The following is a 20709-nucleotide window of genomic DNA, read 5'->3' as shown; positions in this document are numbered from 1 at the left end:
TTCAGCATAATAATAACCATACTCTTTGGATCAGCTTTAGTATTTAAGGTATGCTGCTTATTCCAGAGACTGGGGAATTGGCCAGGAAGTGCTGAGATCTGTGGCCACTCCTGTCTTTCTTCTTACAGAAAAGCTAAGTGATTGCAGAGAAAGGATGAGCCCTGTGAAAGCAGTTGCTCATGCTTCACTCAGAAAACCTTTCTGATGCATGCTGCTGCTGATATGGGGTAGGCTAAACAGTTGCTCACTCTTGATCTTGTGACCCTGAGGCAGCCATAGGTCTGCAACATTTCTCAACTGGATTTCTCTGACTTACTGAAAGCTGGATATTGTGACAGCTCCTTCTTTCTCTGCACCCTGCATGTGGGATGGATAAAACTCCTGTAAATATCACTGAACATTTAATTTGAGGTTAATTAGCAAGTTGAAGACCTGTGGACTCTTAAGATGTATTTAGAACACAGGAATGGGTTGTTTCATCTGTCAGTTATGGCTCAGCAACAGAGGTGGCTTTGAAGAAACAGTCAATAGGCTTTTCTAAAGAGATGTTGGTTTATTTTAAGCAAGCACATCTATATGACTCTAATAATACACTGATTAAGCAGCTATTTTCTTGACTCTAATATATTTATAGTAAAATGTACTCCAAGCAATCTGATAATTTCAGGACATTTCAAAGCCATTGACATAAGCATGTGATACCAGCAGCATTTTCATTGAGACAGCTTTTGCAAACTCCTGCCTCCTAGCAACTAGCAGCATTTCCTCAATGTAGAAGTTTCCAAAGTTTGCCCACAGCTCTGATGAGTGCTATGATACAGGTAATCATGCTAGATCTGAAAACGTTGCCCTGGTAACCGATAAACACATGCAGTGAAACAGCCACATGTGGTAAGAGGAGCACGCAAACGAAACCACTGCGATGTTTTCTCTTCTTAAAATGCTTTAGAGTTGTTAAAAATGCCACAATTATCAATGCTGCCAAACAACATCACAGAAACATGCAAAACCCACTGATTTGAGACTCTGCAATGTACTTGGCAACAGAAAGGTAAAATTAGAAGCTATGACTGGACTGGACACTTTTGTCCTTGAAGGGAGAAGAAAAGATTTTTCCCTGTTCTGTGTCTGTAATTCACAGCAGCGACAAATGCACTCCACAAACACATGCAAAACATTTATAGGCATCTCAAGCCTTCTGTGGTTACAAGGAACTCTCCTCCCTGCCCTCCCCATCTGCTGCAGAGCAGAGACTAACAGCAAGGCCTCTGCCTGCAGCCAGCTGTGAGCAGCAGCTTGCCAGCCTGCAGCGTGTCACAGGGTTTTCCTGAAGCTGCAAGACCGCAGCAGCATGTTCCTTTTAAAGGCAGGTAACGGAAGCTGTAGATCTGTAGTGGTGATGTGTGTGTGAGCATTTCCTTTTTATTCAACAAAATAAAGGAGGGAGGGCAAGAAAAATCTTCCTCTGCTGGTATACCACATGTTTGGAAGTGCATTCACAGTGATCAGCCACAGCTTCGGTACTGGGGAATATCCATGTTGATGGCTGAACAACAAAGACTGCTTCGTGGGTCTGGATGTCTGCTATAACTTACCAGATACCTCAGTGAGGATGGGGACGAGCATACAGAGATCTCAGCTGTCTAGAAGGGAGGCTCATGTTCTGGGTCAGAAATCACTGTGGCTAGGAAAGAATGTGAGTCATGTCAAACCCTTGCAATGCGAGAGTGTCTAGCAGAAATTACTGTTTCCATAACCATTGGCCCAGTAGGTTACTAACAGAGCTGAAAACCTTTTGCAGTTTATCAAAACCAATCTCTAATGGATGTAGTGCTTCAGGAGGGAATTTATCAGGCTTGGTTTCTGCTCAGTAAAGGTAGTTGTCAGCCACAGTGGCATTTCTGGGAAGCCTGCTGGGCCGTGCCAGTTATGGTTAACACAGCCCACCGTTTCCACTTACAATACCTCACATCTGCAGGACTGGAAATGAAACCCACATCAGGTCTGTTGTCCCCTCTCAACAGATTTCTAAGAACCTTAAACAGGGGATATTTATGTAGCTGAAATTACTTGGAAGGATTATCAGACACAAACATTTTTACTCTCAAACTTCTTCTTCTCAAATCTACCCATCTCTCTGTTTCAGGATTTGATTTTCAGGTTCTGGAGCCTGTAAGGAATAAGGAATAAAGACATTCCTTGTCTAATTAAATCTTTACTTTCCTGGTTTAAATAAATTTAAATCTAAATAAACCTGGCCTGTTTGTTGTGTTTGGCCTGCAGTGGTCACCCTGGCTGGATGTGTTTACATAATGTTATTGACTTTCTTGTACTTACACATTCCAGTGCTTGACCAAAAAAATAAAGGATTAAAAAAAATCAAGTAACAGAATAAAACAACCCACCAAACACCCGAGAAAACGTCTTTGCTGGAATGAACAAATCAGATTCAGCTCTCTAAGCAATCTCTAAGATTGCTGCTCCAACAAATGTGTTTTGAATCAGGCTCTTGAAGGGTCACAGGAAATGACTGACAGCAGGCACAGAGCCAGGTGGTGTAAAAAGGGGGGATCAGCTCAGGCTCCTCTGTCAGGATGAGGTAATGGTGTGGGAGAGCCCATCTCACTCAAAGGGGCAGGAGGAAATGGCATGGTGCCTGCTGCTGTCTTGGGGGGAGGGGGGATGAGGGAAAGGAGAGAAATAGAGTGCAGATGGTGAGCCTGGATGTGCCTCTTACCTTTTTGTTTAAGGCAGGAACTTTCACTTTCAGCATCTCCACACAATTTGCAGTCTATAACATGCAAACTGAGAAAGCCTTGTAAGCTGTACGTTGGCATTGGCCATGCCTTTTGCTCATGAGGTCATCTGGTATCACCTAAAGCTTTTGTACACCACAGACTTGTCTTTTAAGGAGTTCAGCCCTTACCCAAACTTTGGCTTTTTTCATTCAGTCCTGTGTGTTGAGTTTAATCTTTGACCCAGACAGTAGTTAGCACAGGAAATGAGATCCCTTATTGCTGGTCACCATGGTGGTAGGATTTCAGTAGTTGGGTGTTTCCCCCAGAGAAAAGAAAATCTTTAATGTGGCTGCAGCAGAGCTGTAACTGTGGATGGTGCTGAGCTCTCCTGAAATGAGACAAATCACAATTGCACAGAGTTAGTACCGTAAAGCTGAGCACTTGGGGTGTAGGCAGCCCACAGGTGTCTTCAACCCTGGCTACATTGCTGGCACTTTGCAAATGAGTTACTTTAAAGCTAATTTAAAGCTATCTGATGTCACTTATGAAGTGCAATTACAGAAATGATTGAACTGTAAATATTCTCTTTCTCACTTTGCATGTGTCTACACATGCCCATTGAGCATGCCAACGTACTAAAGCTTGGTAGCTGGGACTCAGTGCTTTTGTACCAGAAAGTCTCTTGGAAAACAGTCTATTGAACAGCACAGATTTGAAGAAGCTGTGAGATTTTGTAAAGATAAACAGAAATGAAGGACAAATTGAAAAGTTATTCTGAAAGAAACCCATCCCAAGTGAAATCTAAGAGTCAGTTTTGGCTGATAGGTCTTTTGGGGTCCCTTCCTCCACTTCAGTATTTCTTCAACTAGGAGCAAAAAGTTTGGAGTTTTATAAAGTTGAAACAATTTTAATTAAAAAAAGGCTATGAATTTAGGATTTTATTTGTGCTGAGACATTCTGAAGTGAGAAGCCCCAAGTGGGTCAAAGAAGCCTAAAAGAGTTCTTTCTGAAGAAGAGAAATCTTCTTGCACAAGATATCCGCCAGTATGGACTGGCAGTGTCAATGTTCAGCTGTAGGGAATTGGGCTGATTTAAGACTCCATCAAATATGTTCCACATAATTCATGAGAGAAATACAATGGGAGATTGTTAGAGTTGTCTATTGGGAACCCTGCATGTCAGATGAAGTCCCTTAGGATGACTTCATGACAATTACAGTGCCAAGTCAGACGTAGCACTCATCTCCTACAATATAGGAGACAGTTGTTCAACAACTAATAGAATTAAACCTAACTAATTCATTAACCTACACTATGCATAATTCCCATTGTCAGTACCAGTCCAGGCATCAATTATACTGCTGCAATACAGTAGTATAATGTCCTTCATCTGCAGGATATATATATGTGTCAAAGTTCCTCTTGCTACCACAGAAGTTGATTATTTTCAGACTGTAACTGCAGGACAATAGGATTATTATCATATCTAGGGTAAATCTTTCCTCTGTCCACTTACCTGGACTTACCTGGTAGGCTTGGTAACTCCTGAGCCATGGAGTTTATAGGAAATGCCCCAATCCATGTCAGATAAACAGCCACAAACATTGACAAAAGTCTAAGTCGGCAAAACTAAAGCATCTCCAAAGCTTCTAAATAGTTGCTATGTAGTTGCTTGCTGTCATCCTTCACAAGCTCTCTCCCACCTCATGACCATAGGCAAGACCAAAACCTCAAGGAAAAAAATCATGTAGATAGCATATTTGTCTTTGTAACAGGAAGCAGGACACCTTTCACCTGGAAAAACAGACACCTCCACTCTTCCAGCTATTTCCTCACTACCTCTCTAGCTTATACACACCATCTGCTCTACACACAGTTAATAAATCCTCCATTCGCTATAGTCCACAATATTTTATGCATGCTATCAGCTTAAATCTGGGTCATCTTCCCTTTTCAATCCCAGCTGGGCAGAGTATATTTATGCTTGAAAATCAGGCATAGAGCTGGCATGTAAAAATAGTTTGTCATCTTAGAAGCCAAGTTTCCTCAGCTTTGGGATGTGTGCACCACCACCTCTTCCTTTGTAAGGAGCCAACTAATCCCAGAATGGCTAACACAGTGTATACTGAGTTTATGAGTCTCACTGGAACCAAGAATTTGGCACAAGAACTTGGACTGGGGGATCTCCTAAAACCTTGGCTCTCCAGGAGCTAATAGTGTTCTGCTTCTGCTGGGCATCTCAAAGGAAGAATGGAACAATTGCTGCATGCAATCAGTGATTCCCTTGCTGTGTCTGCCTCTTCCTCAGAAAGAACATCATCATTTCCTGGTATATCATGGCAAGAAAACATTGTGCTATTTGTGCTTTGTGTAAGTGGTGGGAATGGGAGAGAAAGAAGAATGAAATCACTCCTCAGATTTAATTGGTTTTTGGCCAGAGGAGCTTTTTAAGCAGTTTACTTTGAAAAAGCTTGGCCAAAAAGAAGTGGTAAATGTCTGACCGACAAGATTCATTAATGGCAAACTAGAATAACTTCTTTTCCCCAAAAGAAAGAATGGATGGATGAATCATCTTTGAAAAGGTCTGCAATTGAACATTTAAAACAGCAATCCAGGGCAGATTAATATGATGGCTTCCCATTGTAATGAATGTTCATTCACTCTGTTGATTTCTACCTGTGCCAACTGCTTCCTGCAGGGATAACAACTGAGCACTGCTCTCGATAGCAAGGTCAAGATAACTAAGTCAGTAATATGGCAAAGGACAGAAGGGAGCCCTGCACATGATACAGCATTTTACATAGATCCTACTGAAAGCTAAAGCTGACTATATATTGAAATCCTTTATCTGATATTTAAGTTAAATGGTTGTCATCATGATCTTTAAACTGCTTGGTCTTGGGCAAAATACAAACTTCTTGAAACAAGGACAGCAGAAAGCTAAAATGTCAAATTATCTGGTTTGGGGCACCCAAATCAAGACTCTGTGTGTTCTGGAAATTAGTTTTGCCCACAGAGTTTCAGAGCATTGAACCTGAAAGATGCCAAACTCCTGGTTTGTTGGAAAACCTCGTCCTTTATGTCCCAGTCATAACATCCTGCTGACATTCAGCAGTCAGTGCTGTTGCTGGTAAGTGATGAAGCATACAGGTTGTCACCATTTTCAGTTTAAGGGACAGATTAAATCAATTGCTTTCCACATTAAGGAACTGAAAACCTTCCCTTTCTCTTCTCTGTGCTGCAAGAGCTGTGCGGGGTCTTCCAGACAACCAGGGGACTCAAGGCTTTTCTGGCTTTGAAAACAAGTACTTGATTTGATACAGAGATGTCCTGTTTTGATACAGAAGAAGTCAAATGCTGGCAATTAGGAACCCCAGTAGAGGGGAACTTTATGCATTCCAATAATAACTTTTTGAAATCCAAGTCATGCAACTGGGTGGGATGAGTCATGTTCAGAAACACTTCCCTAGTGATGAACCCCCCATCAGTTTCATATAGGCCATTTTACATTGAAATGTAATACTGCAGCTAGACTTGGTTAGTTTTGAGTGCAGAGCCTAGTCATTTCTTGGAAAAAAACCACAGCAGGTAGTCACATCACTTGGAAATGCTTTGCACAATTGGCAACAACTGTAGGCAGCATCAGTTTAAAAGTAGGTTGCAGAAAAGAATTTGTCAGTTTCTTTCTTAAGCCCATAATTAGTCAACAAGTTACTCACAAAGGCAGATTTCAAAGCCTGGACATTTAGGTGTTCTATAGCCCAGTGATGCTAAAAAACCCAAATCACCTTCCCCCAGGCTGTGTGCAGGCAGATGTAGTCTCTGGCTTCAGAGAAACCAGCACTTCCCTGGACGCACCAGCCCTCCTTTGGGGCTCCCTGTTAGCTCCCAGATAGAGGTAGGGACAAGCCTCAGATGAACATTTACAGCTAGAATCCATTTTTTTTTGGAAACAGGAATCTTTCTGTTTTCCAAAAGTAGCACTCTTAGTCTTTTCAGATGCCAGCTGAAGGAGGAAGTGCTTTTTTGGGCTAAAATGACAGCACTCACTCAAGCAATAGGCCACAGCAGTTGCTGTGGCTGAGCATCACAGACAGTCTGTATTCAGTTGGCTGTAGGATATTAAGAGTCTTTCCTGGCCTCATATTAAAGAAGTCTCTTTTGTCATGAATATGTTCAAGACTCATCAAGCAGGGGAAGTGTGAAGGAATGGCCCCTATGTATGTATGGTTGCTGTGTGGTACCAACAACAAGTGATTGCATTTGCACAGTAGGATGTTTTTTTCCTGAGTATTTAATATTTATGGGTCATTTTGTACCCCCTGGAAGCAGCAACTTTACTAAAGGTGCATAAATCTGATTGATGAAAGCATTCACATTAGTTCAGTCAAAGTCTATAATAACTGGAAACCACATTCAATACTTGGACTAAGTTTCTCTAGTTTCTAACTCTTTAAATGAAATGTCTATTCAGAAATTGGAAATGTCAGTCTTTCTGATAATGTTTGTGCAAGAAAATCAGATAAATGCTGTTATAAAGATTTTTTCATTGCTAGGGTAACAGATTTTCAGTATGAAGCCATTCAGGCATCTCTACCTTCTCCCTGGGCACACCCATCTTCCCTCTTAATGGAAGTTACACACGGATCCAATCTTCTTTGCTACACTCCAAGGGCTCGATTCCATGTTTTGTTCTTGCCACTGAACCATTATTTCAGTTCTCTGGAAGAGAAAACAAGCCAAAAAAAAAAAAGCCAAACTAAATTTTGCAGGATGAACTGAAAGGCTCACAGTAAAAATACCCATTTCTTTTTTCACAAGTGCCATCATCTTACTTCTGCTCGAGCTCTGTAAGTGATTGGGCAAGCTGAGCAAGCAGCTGCCTGACTGCGCACCGCAACTGCAAACGAAGGCATCACAATAAGATGACAACTAATAGTTTCTGAGTAATCCCCAACGTGGTGTTTAGTGATACTAAGGGCTGTCTGTCCTTCATGTGAGAAGATCCTGACCAGCCAGTCTCTGAAAGTCACACAACACTTCCCTTAAGATTAGGCCGATTACTGTGGTTTCATTTCAGTTCGAAGTATACTCCCTGTGATTTTTCATAGAATCACAGAATGGTGGGGGTTGGAAGGGACCTTTAGAGATCATCTAGTCCAACCCCCCTGCAGAAGCAGGGTCACCTAGATCAGGTAACACAGAAACATGTCCAGGTGGGTCTTGAAGACCTCCAAGGAAGGAGACTCCACAACCCCTCTGGGGTTTTGTGTTCCAGCTTCATCCCTTTACCCCTTGTCCTGTTGCTAGCTACTATAGAAAAGAGGGATGTCTCAACCTCCTGACACCCACCCTTTAGATATTTATAAATGTTAATAAGATCTCCCCTCAGTCTCCTCTTCTCCAGACTAAACAGCCCCAGTTCCCGCAGCTTTTCCTCATAAGGAAGATACTCCAGTCCCCTGATCATCTTGGTGGCCCTGCACTGGCCTCTCTCCAGCAGTTCCCTGTCCCTCTTGAGCTGAGGAGCCCAGAACTGGACACAGGACTCCAGATGAGGCCTCACCAGGGCAGAGTAGAGAGGGAGAAGAACCTCCCTTGACCTGCTGCCCACACTCTTCTTGATGCATCCCAGGATGGCTGCACTGAGATGCAGGCTTTCCTGATAAGTACTTTGGAGAGCTTTTCACATTTTCAGAGACCAGTTCTTGTTCCCCTTTGGGGTTTAGGATGCAAATGTGCATTAAATTTATTACAGCCTTGTAAGAAACATAGAGCTTCCTCCATTTCTGCATCTGTGTAAGTGCCAAGCAGCAAAAGGTACTTAAGGGTTTGTTGTAGTCCTGACAACAGGCAATATCTGAACGTTTCTAGGAACATTTCATAGTGAGAAATAGCAACAAGGCAGGTGGCCAGGAGTACATATGGCAGTGGTGACACAAACATATGGAAACTACACTTGAAACATGGTGGTGGAGGGGGGTCATCTTTATTTACTAAAACAAACACCTCCTTGCATCTTAGGGGCAAAGCAGTTTCTGCATGAAAGATGTCTGATGTGTGTGTGTGCCATTAAAGGTTTTGCAGAGCATTGTAAGTTGTGCTGTGTTGGCAAAACCAGATTGGGCACAACGCACCTTTAGAACACCAACAGTCTGCTAAAGCCATCCGTGCTTCCGAGTGAAGCATCTTTAAGCTGTGAGGCTGTTGGTTATATGCTGCTTTACTTTTTTGCCTGCTCAGAGGAGGAGTGTGTACTTTGTGCCAGGGCTCACAAAGGCTTACAGCTCAAACTTGATGGCTTAAATAAAGAGCTTTCAGAGGGCTGGACAGCACAACAGCGTCCAGGCTGGGCTGCCTCAGGAATGCCGTGTGACCTCTGCCTCCTATTCAGTGGGTGAATGCAATGAGCTGCAGCCCAGGACTTAGGCCACAAGCACCTCAGTAGCTCAACTGACTTAAGTTTCAGCAAATAAAGGAAATTAAAACCTCAAGGACCTACATTTAGATGCAAACTACATTCTTGCTCTTATGGTTGCCATCAGAATGAAACCAAAGCACAGTTTCCTTTACCAAAAACCCAGATATCCTTCATAAAATGTATGGGTTCCAATTCTTCCTCATAAAGTACAATATCTGAGGTACAATAGCTAAGGTACAATAGCTGAAATATAGTAGCAGGCTTCACTGTGAATGAGGGTGTGAAGACTACCTTCCCCTCTGCCTGCTGTTTGCATTCTGGTTTATCAGAACTTTCAGTGAAGGGATTTGCTTCTGCAGGACTGCAAGTTAAAAAGAATGAAAAATCAGAGGTAGCTTTGCATCCTACAAATGCTGTAGTAATACATTAGAGATAATACCTCTGCATTGTGTCCATCACTTCCCATAGCAAAGAGGAAAAAGATGTCCCTTACCCTGTGCCAGTGCTGGATTAGAGAATATGCTTTGTGCTTTGGCTGCTAAAGTTTTAAGTTAGCTAATTGACAGGGGTAGTCATCTCCCTTAAACCATCTCTGCATTCATATCCAAAACAACCTGCTGCTACTCAGATTGTTTCTCTCTGTTTAATGTTGTGCCATTGCTATTGCCTTATACTACCTACATCATTCACCTCTACTGCTGGTAGCCCAATTTTGATAGTAAAATTGCTCTGGAAGGGATTTTTGCCTGGCCTTTGAAGCTACATGCAAAGGACAACTTTGTGGATTGTGCTTAACAAATACTTATAACTTTACCAGGTGTTTTCCTAAGACTCTGTGTGCCTACTGAAATTACTATGAAAGTCTGTTGGGCACAGCACAGCAGAAACAACTCTTTGTTGAAATCAATCCTGCCACTATTCCAGTTATTAGAAGGGTTGCATCCAGGAGCAAGATCCTGGCTGCAGCTATTTCAATAATGCACTGTCCACACTAAAAAAAACAGTTACTGGTGAGAACCTGGTGTCAGTAATGACAGAATTAAGCCTTACCTGGGTAAGTGCTCACCCAGCTGCAGGGAAAACACATGTAGCCTGTAAGGGCCGTGTCTTTGGTGCAGAGGTAGGAGCTGAGATTGCTGTCGTAGCACACAGATTGGTTTTCTGCCTGATTATTTTGGACATCTGGCAGCTCCTTTTGAATAGTTTGCATCACTTCCCTGGCCTTAGTCCGTTTTAGAATGCTAAGAAAGAAAAGAAACAGGTTCCCCAAAAGATATAGAGACAGAGAAACGCACACGTCACGCCTAGAGGGAGCTTTTTAACGTACGCTTCCCGGTTATTTGGAGTATTGTTGCGTGTCCCGTGACAGAACGGCAAAGCTGCTCTCTCAGCAAGGGGATAACGGAACCCCGGCAGATCGCAGCGCCTACTTCCCTCAAGCCGAAGATGAGGCCGCTGCCATCCTCGCCCCACCCCGCCCCGCCGGGGCTCCCCCTGCGGCCCAGCTGCCGACCGCTTCCCCCCGCTGAGACATCCGCCGGCTCCCGGGGCACAGCAGCCGCACCGTACCGTACCGGGCCGTGGCGAGAGGGGACAGCGGCAGGGACCACGAATAGCGGGGGCCAGCAGCAGCAGGGCTCTGCCGTGCCCGCGGCCGCCCCCCCGCCCGCCTTTGTGTCCGCGGCGCGGCTCCAGCCCCCGCGCGCCCCCCCGCCCCGGCGGCCGCCGCCCCCTCCCCGCGGGGCGAGGCGCGGCGCGGCAGCGGGCGGCGCTCCCATTGGCCGCGGGCGCGGCGGGCGGCGCTCCCATTGGCCGCGGGCGCGGCGGGCGGCGCTCCCATTGGCTGCGGGCGGCGGGCGGGGCGGGCCCGGCGGCGGGCGGGGCGGGCCCATAAGAAGGGGCCCGGGGCCGGGGCCGCCGCCCTTGTTCGCCCGTCGCGCCGCGCACCCGCAGCCAGCTCGTCCCGCGCCGCTCCCGGATTACAAAGCCCCTGCCGCCGCTATGAGCGTCACCACCAAGAACTCCTCGTACCGCCGCATGTTCGGCGGGGGCAGCCGCCCCAGCACCGGCACCCGCTACATCACCTCGAGCAGCCGCTACTCGCTGGGCAGCTCCCTGCGGCCCAGCGCCGCCCGCTACGTGTCCGCTTCGCCCGGCGGCATGTACGCCACCAAGTCCACGTCGGTGCGGCTGAGGAGCAGCATGCCGCCCATGCGGCTCCACGACTCCGTGGACTTCTCCCTGGCCGACGCCATCAACACGGAGTTCAAGGCGAACCGCACCAACGAGAAGGTGGAGCTGCAGGAGCTCAACGACCGCTTCGCCAACTACATCGACAAGGTGCGATTCCTGGAGCAGCAGAACAAGATCCTGCTGGCCGAGCTGGAGCAGCTCAAAGGCAAGGGCACGTCTCGCCTGGGTGACCTGTACGAGGAGGAGATGCGGGAGCTGCGGCGGCAGGTGGACCAGCTCACCAACGACAAGGCGCGCGTGGAGGTGGAGCGGGACAACCTGGCCGACGACATCATGCGGCTGCGGGAGAAGTGAGTGTGCGCGGGGAGGGGGCGCTCGGCCGGCGGCGTCTCGCCCCTGCCGTGGGGCAGCCCCTTAGCATCCCCTGCCGGTCCGGGGACGGCGGGAGGCTGGGTACCTTGAGGGATCCCACTCCGTTCCCACCTCACTTCACCGCTGTCTTGCCCCTTTCAGGTTGCAAGAGGAGATGCTGCAGCGGGAGGAGGCTGAGAACACCCTACAGTCCTTCAGACAGGTTTGTGGGTAGCGGGATGGAGGCTGAAGGGAGAGAGGTTGGGACTAGCGGGAGAGGAGAGCCTGAGGTGGTTGTGCTTGGGACGGGGCTGTAGGAGTTTGTGTTTCTCACACAAAGGAATCCCGTCAGTTCTCACGCAAACCCTCCGTGTTTTCTTTGGGGGATGCTGCCGGCTGAAGCGGGGGGGTAGAGTGGAGAGAGGAACTATTGTCTTGCTTTATCCAAGTCTAGCCTGGTTTACAAAGAGCGCTCCGACGTGGAATCGCTTTCCGATCCAATAAAAGTGAAAGGGGGCCATCTGCTCGCTTGGCTGAAGTGTATTAATGGTTTCTATGGGATTCACCGTGGAATGCAGATAGAGGCATTATGGCAAGTGTGGTGGCAGCAGATTGAAATAATAGATGCCTTTGTGTGGGAGGGGAGGGCGCAGTGGGCTGCATTCTTACTAAATGTGTAATGGTGCGGGCATATTGCTGGCAAAAAGCGTCGATGGTGTGTATGGTCCAGCATTTCTACAAGTGAGTCACTTTGGTCAGTGCATTACTAGCCAGCAGTTTCAAATTTAACATGTTTCATATGTGTGTTGGCTGCTGACAAGTAGACGGTTTGTTCCTTGGGGTGAGGTCACAGCGGTCAACTCTGCCTCCTCTGGGTGTCTGTTAGGAACACAGAATTTAATCCTCTGTAAACGAAGATGTTAACGTAGGAAACAAGTTGCATGGGAGTTTAGTCTCTGTAGGATGCCATGATGCCATCCAGATGAACTAAACTCTTCATGACAGCCAGAACCAACTGTGCAAACAGTGTTCAAAAAGTGTTAAGCTCAGGTTTTCACTTGTGCAAACCCAGCTTTCGGCTTGGATTAAGCCTCGTTTGGACTAGGAGATATTTAGGAATGTACCTTCTCAAAACAAGGCCTTTTTCCCTAAAAGTGCTGATGTGAAATGGCATTGCTGGCGTTGCTCCCAGCTGGAAGGCGCTGCTGTTATCTCCAGACAGCTGGGCACAAGCTGACTTTGTCCCAGAGCTCTTCATAGATGTTAGATGTCACCATTCAGGAAATCATCACTCGATTGTCAGCGTTTCCCTGGACAAGGCTTTTGACTAGAGTATATTTATAGTCTCTGACTAGAGTAGGTGTCTTCATGAAATAACGTGTGGAAGCTGAGACACCCTCTCCCATTGGAGTGTGGCAATTCAGAGTCTCTGTTGGTGTTCCAGGGACAGGATCTTAAAACAGGACAGTTCAAGAGACTGCTTTAACTTCAGCTTCTGAGGTTTTTTTGAGTGCACATAGTGTGAAATTCCATGCAGAAGCATTTAACTTAAGTTTTAGAGAACCTCCTCTGTTCTAATTCATTGCTGAATTTAGTTAAAGGATCCTTTAACTTAAGGCTGACGTCTAAGTGATGTTTCATACTCAGTGCATTTCAGGGTATGCCTGCCTCTATTTCAAACCAATGAAAGGCTCTATGCTTTTAAGTGAACTTGAATTTGTGCATGTCTCATATTCCATAATTTAACCCACAAAGTTGTATCTTACATATAATATTGTGTGTGGAAACATTACACTAAATCTGCTTGTAATGTAACTGGTGTATGCTGGTATTGGAGCAACAGTAATACCTAGTTTTTCCTTGCCATGAGAGGGTAGGCTTCACATGCAAGTTTTGAAGACTAAATCTGTTTCAGTGTATTGTTCTCCTCCAAGAGAACTGAAATTCATGGAACACTGAAGCTGAGACATCCTGTTGTGCTTTCCCTTGTGAAAAAACATACAGCACTTTTGTTGAAGTGCTATATGCCTGCACTAGGAAATTGCATACATGAATTTGGAACACTTCAGCAGGTGCTTTACTGTTCTGATGTAGCATCAAATTTACTTTCTACTTGATGGACCAATTGTGTACTCAAGTATTTTAAAAGACTGTGAGCAAATATTTGAACTTAAACTTCATACTTCCAAAAGCTGCCTACTTTAGAGACTGTTCAGCTCATATGTACTGAACTTAATTCTTCCTCTGAGCAAATATGTGATTTTACTCATGTGCTGAGGTGTATACAACATAAAGTGAACCTAAAAGTTCAGTAAGTTCTTTCCTTTGGGACAGAACCAGCATCACAATTAGTGAGTCAGTTACAGCAGTTTTACCAGCTAGTCTGGCAGCAAGGAGTGGATCCTGAACCTATGACAAGACCAACAGTTCTGCTTCTGAGGCTGGTCTAAAGCAAACATGGATGCTTAACCCTGCAAACTGTGACTGGCATTTAAGAATCTCCAGGGATAAAATCAATGCATAGGCCAGTTGCATGTATTTGTGCCTTACTTGTAGCCTGAGCAAACAGAGTAGCTTATTTATGTGGTTCTCTATACATCTAGGAAATACACTGATTCTTTACTCCCTAACTTAATGTAGGTAGTAAAATGCATACCATGTATTCTAATTGTCTTCAGTTTAAGATGCTTTGAATTTATTATAAGCTCTTAAAAATCCTCTAGCTGTTCAGTTGCCCTGAAAAAATGAATAGTCTTCAGGGTGCAGGGTTTTGTAAAATCCCCTGGAAGCTCTTTGGATGCCTGTCTAATTGTGTAAACGTGCTGGGTCACAGCCATGTCACTTCCTTCCAGAATGATCTTCAGGGTTTTTTGTGGGGGGAGGAGAACAAATGAATTAAGGAGTCCTTTCTCCAAATCAAAGACCATAAACCATGTGAACTGTGTGGGTGTGAAACTGGAATTGATAGGGAAGTTATGGAATAGGGGATAAAGAAAACAGAATTCTTCTGGAGCAAGAACCTTACCCCAGAGTAGGAGGGATCCAAGGAAGGGCTTTCTAGGAGTCTAAAGAAAACACTCCTTATTTCAAAGGTGCAATAACAGTGGGAACTGCTGATTAGGAATTATGCTTTGGGCAAACCAAAATAGCTTTAGTGTAAGCTGTGGAAACCCGATAGGTTAATACCGTGTGAACATAAGCATGCAGCTGGCTGTAACTAGTATGAAAGCAACCATTTTCCCCTTTGCAAACTAATAGCCTTGCACCTTTAAAACATAAAAAGTTGCCAATCAATGTCATGTTTTTGAAGTAATTGAGGCTGCTCACGGGTGACATCCGTGGCGTATCTTCTGTTATGCCTTAAATGAATTTTTGCTGTTGATTAAGACTATCTCCAACCAGCAAAAGGTGGAGTCTTTGCCAGTTGCTCTGAGGGTGTAGGCAATGATGACTAACTCAGTTTGTGTTTATGCTCATGCCTTCTTTTTCTCAAGGGAGAGCTGTCAAACCATTTGGAGAAGTAAAAGTTTGTGGTTCCTATACGTACCTCACTAACTTTACAGTAAAATTGGGCTTTCAAGCTGCTCTGTGTGGACCTAAAGGATTCTATGGTTAATTACCAAACAGTCTCTAAGAGATTAACAAGAAATTAAGGCCAGTGATAGGTCTGTAGGCACATGAGTTGCACTTTTAAGGCCCACTGGAAGAAATGGAAGTTTGTAAATTGCAAGACCTAACTGGTTTTTTTCAGTGTAGTCAAACTAAAAGAGCTTATCACCGTTTTCTGACGCAAGTACCCGCTTCATCTTCAAGCAGGGTTTACACTCAGCATGATCTGTGTGCTCTTTCCCATGCTCAACAATATGTGGGCATAGATGAAGAAATCTATGTGCTGTCTAATTCTCAAAAGCACAGCAAAGGTGCATATAGTGGTCTCTGAGGCGAGGGTGGGAGGTGACTGTGAAAGACTGTAAAAAAGGTCTTTTCTACATGAGTTATGTAAGACTGTTAATTGTTGTTCTCTCTGCTCAGGATGTTGACAATGCCTCTCTGGCACGTCTTGATCTTGAGCGCAAAGTTGAGTCCCTGCAAGAGGAGATTGTCTTCTTGAAGAAGCTTCATGATGAGGTAAGCTGAGTAATCATGTCTGGGATTAGATGCTGACGGTCCAGCGAGCAAGTAAGCTCTTTGGTGATTCTGGGCCTGAGTCCCTACTGCTGTACATTCTCTGTGTTGTCATGTAACAACACTGAGTGTCTGCTTCCCTCTAAGGAAATCCGAGAGCTGCAGGCCCAACTCCAGGAACAGCACATCCAGATTGATATGGATGTTTCTAAGCCTGACCTTACTGCTGCCCTGCGTGACGTTCGCCAACAGTACGAAAGCGTTGCTGCTAAGAATCTTCAGGAAGCTGAAGAGTGGTACAAGTCCAAAGTGAGTACAACCTGTTCAGATGCATCAGGCACTCTGGCTGCACATACAGCTTTGCTTGTCCCCTCTGTCCATACTGGACACAGCCATGGCACAAGGTTGTCTTTAAACTCCAGATCTGGGAAGAGCGCAGATGAAAGTGTTTTGTGCCATAATGTAGGGCATCAAAGTAATGGGTTCACACTTGGAGTCTGGAAGCAGATGTTGGCTGAAATACTGGAGGAGGAGGGAATGAATGGGTGAAAAAAAGTGATGAAAAGATGGGAAGCATACAGGGTGGGGAAACAAAGGAACAGCTGAACTACAGAGTCCAGTTTAACAACTGGGAATAAAGGCATTTGAAGAGTAATCCTAATAGTTCGGTGTTTCAGGCTTGTAATGGCTTCAGTTGCCCTCAAGTGCTGTGTCCAGAAAAAAGTCTGTTTATAGCATTTCTGTTGAAGTGTCACTCTAACCAAGCTGGGGATTTCCACAGTTTGCAGACCTCTCCGAAGCTGCTAACCGGAACAACGATGCCCTGCGCCAGGCCAAACAGGAGGCCAATGAGTACCGCAGGCAGATTCAGTCTCTCACCTGCGAGGTCGATGCTCTGAAGGGAAGCGTAAGTAGGAGACAGCAGTTGTTGGGATGGCCTTTCCTTTGCAGCTGTAAGCACTGCACTGTTATTGATACAGATGGGAATGCAGCTGATGTCCTGTGCAATACAGCAGCATGTTAGTGCTTTTGGAAAGGATGCTGTGGACTCAATCTGCCTGCATGTACTACAGTGCTCTGGTTGAATTGATCTACTAAACTAGTCTTACCTAAGGTATAAACAATGAGTTCATTCTCCTGCTAGCACTGTTCATGTAACCCTTGCTGGAAGTGTTGATGGCTTGTCTGTCAGGTACAGCTGAAGCTATAAAAAAGGCTGGTGGAACAGTGGAAAGGAGGTGTGAATCTTGCTGTTGCTAGAACCTAAGTGCTGTAAAGGCTGGCTTGAAACAGATTTAACAGTGTACAGTACAGCTGCAAATCCCCTTTCAGAGGACTACCTGCATGCTGACCTGTACTACGTGGTTGGCCTTACTATAAGGGGTTGCTTTGCCACCTGGTAGAACAAATATGTGGCATACCACAAGTAGTGGAATAACCCAGCTTGGCTTTGCAAAGGGAAAATAAAGAGATGACAAAACTGGGACACATTTTCAGAAAGGATGCTGAAGTAACTCCCCTTTCTAAAGAACTTAAAAGGCTCTGAGGGTGAGGCAGAGTGGCTGAAGTGCAGGAGTGCTTGACTTCGTTGTTCTCTTCCCAGAACGAATCCCTGGAGCGCCAAATGCGTGAAATGGAGGAGAACTTTGCTGTTGAAGCTGCTAACTACCAGGACACTATTGGGCGTCTGCAGGACGAGATTCAGAACATGAAGGAAGAAATGGCTCGTCATCTCCGCGAGTACCAGGACCTGCTGAATGTAAAGATGGCTCTTGATATTGAGATTGCCACCTACAGAAAACTGCTGGAGGGTGAAGAGAGCAGGTAAAAGTCATGTGCAGACACTCTTCTAAACAGCAGTTACTAGTAGATACTCTGTACTCATGTCTGACTTGATGCATTTCTTTTTCCTTTCAGGATTAACATGCCTATTCCAACCTTTGCTTCTTTGAACCTGAGAGGTAATGTGTTTCTGCTCCATGGGGTTAGACAGCTGTTCTAGCTTTAGCAAAAGGCTCCTAGGTAGTTCTTTTATTCTAGTGTTTGAACTTGTGTAAAATGGTTTTCTTAGCTATAACTACAAGAGTTGCAATTACTTAACCTTGAATGGAAGGAGCTGCTTTGTTCCTGGGCACAAATGTTTCTCCATATCACACATAGGGATTGGTTGAGGTGCCTGCTGAAGATGCTTTAAGGGGAATGGGGAGAAAATGGGAATCAGCTGATTCAGGCAGGAGACTTCTTTATGTACCCAACTGGGATTCTGAAGTAGCCACTAAATGCTGTTACACTTTGTTTCTTTGAGAAGGCACTTCGAGACTGTTGGTAATAATACATTTTTCTCTGCAGAAACCAACATTGAGTCTCAGCCAATGGTTGATACTCACTCAAAGAGGACACTTCTAATTAAGACTGTCGAAACTAGAGATGGACAGGTTGGTAACTTTGATTTCATTTCTGTTGTTAAAGTACTCATTTTGTCTACTGGTCAGTACAGCCTGCATGTGGTAGCAAGTATTGAACAGAACAGCATCTAGCAGTCCAGATGGCTGAACACACAGATGTAGTAAACAGGCTTCTGTAAGAAATGATCACAAAATTCATCTGACAGTAAATCCTTCAGTGGCTGCCAGTTTCCTCTGTAGTGAGTATTGAAGTTCAGCTGAGTGAGTGAGCTCTCAAAAGGCTTCCTGCATCACCTGAGTCAAACATGTCAGTAAACAGAGCCACATGTTTGGACCAAGGTGGCCTGTTTTCAGATGAAGTCAATAAAGCTGAAGTGGTTTTCTGCACACTATTTACCAACTAGAACTTTCTCCTTTGTAAGTGAGAGTTGATACCATAGAAATGTGAACCAAGGGGTGCTGGATGTTCCAATTCTAAGAAAGCCCAATCATCTAACTACTAAAAGTTAATGCAAGTGTCTCTGGTTTTCAACAGGTTATTAATGAAACTTCCCAGCATCACGATGACTTGGAGTAAAACTGAAGATGCAGACTCAGAATGCAGGAGAAATTCTTACCAGCAAGATTTAAAAAGTCCATGTCTTAAAGGAAGAAACAGCTTTCAAGTGCCTTTCTGCAGTTTTTCCATGAGCGCAAGATTATTATGCTAGGAAATAGGTCTTAGATCTTGCAAACTGACTCTCCCTGAAGGATTAGAGTTTACAATGGAGTCTAGTTTACAAATAGCAATATCTTGTGCTGCAATACTGTTTTTAAAGTATTCTGAATTCAATAAAACTGCTTCTTTTTCCAGCACAGTATGAGCAACCTGTCGCTACTTCAATAAATCTTTGGAAAATGGCTCTTGATGTGTTCTAATTTGTTAACTTCCTGCCTTTCTGGAAAGCCATAACAATGTACTAGCTGAGTTACTGTACGGTTGACATCTCCAGTACTGGTTGTGTGGAATGCTGTTTGTTTTTTAACTAGATAAACTGTCTTACCTATTTACTGCTTAGGTTTTTGGAACCAACTAAAATGGACTATAACTGGCAGATGCATAATGTATGATGATATTTCTTATCACTTGAATAAAATATGATACTTCAAGCTAATAAAGATAAATCTTGCTTTCATATACTAGTTAATCCAGTTACTAAGAGCTAAGAATGCTCAAAACTTGGCTTTACAAAACTTAGGTTGTGGTTAAGTAGCTGTGAAATAGTTCATGCAATCCCTTATCTAAGGCAGCACCTTTGCAAAGTAAACAGCTGACTTGATGCATGGAATTCATTTTCCAGGAAACACCAGTTCCCAAAGGCTGGTCTGTGTTACAGAAACTAAATGAAGGCTTCAGACTGAGTAAGAGTTGAGAGATGTTTGAAGGAAATGTTTAGAAAGAATAACTTACCTTACTTGATTCTTGCTGAATCCTTTGTTGTTTGCTCAACATGAGCTGAAGTGCAGCAGAATGGGGAAGACAAAACTTCCCATCAGGTCTGCCACAGGCTCCTGGGAGGCAGAAGTAAAAGGCTGGAAGTCTCTGAGTGGTTAGAAGAGAAACTTCTCTGCAGACCAAGATATCTTCTTGAGCTAAACCGCAGGGAAAACCTTAGCACAGCTCTTGCCTCACAAAGGCAGGCACTCTGTGTAGCATTACTCCTCTTGTAAAGCCTGCTTCACTCACACAAATTTCATGGAATGGGTTGTTCAGGAAGCATGAATTGCACTCAGTTCTCAGTCAAGGTAACAGCAGCAGTTGCATGTTGTACAGACACTCACCAGCACCTGGTAAGTGTAACAATTACTGCTTCACTTATAGGTAACGTGATCATCACCAGCTGAGAGAGATGAAAAAGAGACTGGCTTTGTTGTCCTGCTCAGTTCTTCCCTTTGCTCCAGGGGGTGACTGATCAGATGCAATGCAGGCACGGGAGGGAGGGGGCAGTAGGAGTCCACTGTTTTTATCCCAGGTGTCAGCAGCAGCAGATCAGATCTGCAGTCAGGATGCCAATGGGGGAGGCAGCCGTTGCCTGGGGTGTGCTGAAGCCTGCTGCTACTCAGACACACACATCTCTGGCTACCTGGGGGCAGGAGCTTGGTGTGATTGCAATTTACATCTTTGAACCTCCCAGGTGGGAGTGCTGAAGCCATTTTCATAGCAGAGAAGCACCTAATTTGTCAAACTAAGGCGTGGTGATGCTGTTCCTACCCTGCTTTTCTCTAGTTGAGTCTACACAGAGGGCTTCAACCTCTCCCTTCCACCTCCTGCACAGACAGAGGGGAGTTTTCTCTTCCCCATTACACTTGAGCTGATGTTCAGCAAAGTATACAAATCCATTAGGCTGGGATATGTGCTGCAGTGGTTACAGAGACCAGGTTTTCTAGAACCTATCAACATCTAGATAAGGAAAAAAAGCATAAATGAGCTTGCTTGG

General features: G+C 44.8%; 1 protein-coding gene and 1 long non-coding RNA gene across 3 annotated transcripts; one reads left to right on the top strand and one right to left on the bottom strand.

The window, feature by feature from the left end:
- Positions 1–549: 549 nt before the first annotated feature.
- On the bottom strand, positions 550–10671 carry LOC133625482 (uncharacterized). 2 transcript variants are annotated; one of them, XR_009818777.1, is made up of 6 exons: positions 10486–10671; positions 10209–10399; positions 7335–7459; positions 4254–4466; positions 2738–3126; positions 550–1684 (listed from the first exon to the last, which is right to left on the bottom strand). It is a non-coding gene; the product is annotated as an uncharacterized LOC133625482 (long non-coding RNA). The 2 variants fall into 2 exon arrangements; XR_009818776.1 differs by having other exon boundaries at positions 4264–4466.
- A 382-nt stretch (positions 10672–11053) lies between these two features.
- VIM (vimentin) lies at positions 11054–19132 on the top strand. Its single transcript, XM_061997065.1, has 9 exons — positions 11054–11701; positions 11865–11925; positions 15735–15830; positions 15975–16136; positions 16609–16734; positions 17431–17651; positions 17745–17788; positions 18177–18262; positions 18768–19132. The coding sequence occupies exons 1-9, from the start codon at positions 11160–11162 to the stop codon at positions 18807–18809; spliced, it is 1380 nt and encodes a 459-aa protein (XP_061853049.1). The 5' UTR covers positions 11054–11159; the 3' UTR covers positions 18810–19132.
- The last annotated feature ends 1577 nt before the right edge of the window (positions 19133–20709 follow it).

This window comes from Colius striatus, chromosome 5 (genome assembly GCF_028858725.1).
Source record: "Colius striatus isolate bColStr4 chromosome 5, bColStr4.1.hap1, whole genome shotgun sequence".
Taxonomy (NCBI): domain Eukaryota; kingdom Metazoa; phylum Chordata; class Aves; order Coliiformes; family Coliidae; genus Colius; species Colius striatus.
The sequence above is the reverse complement of the archived record's forward strand: the minus strand, read 5'-3'. Positions and strand labels throughout refer to the sequence as shown.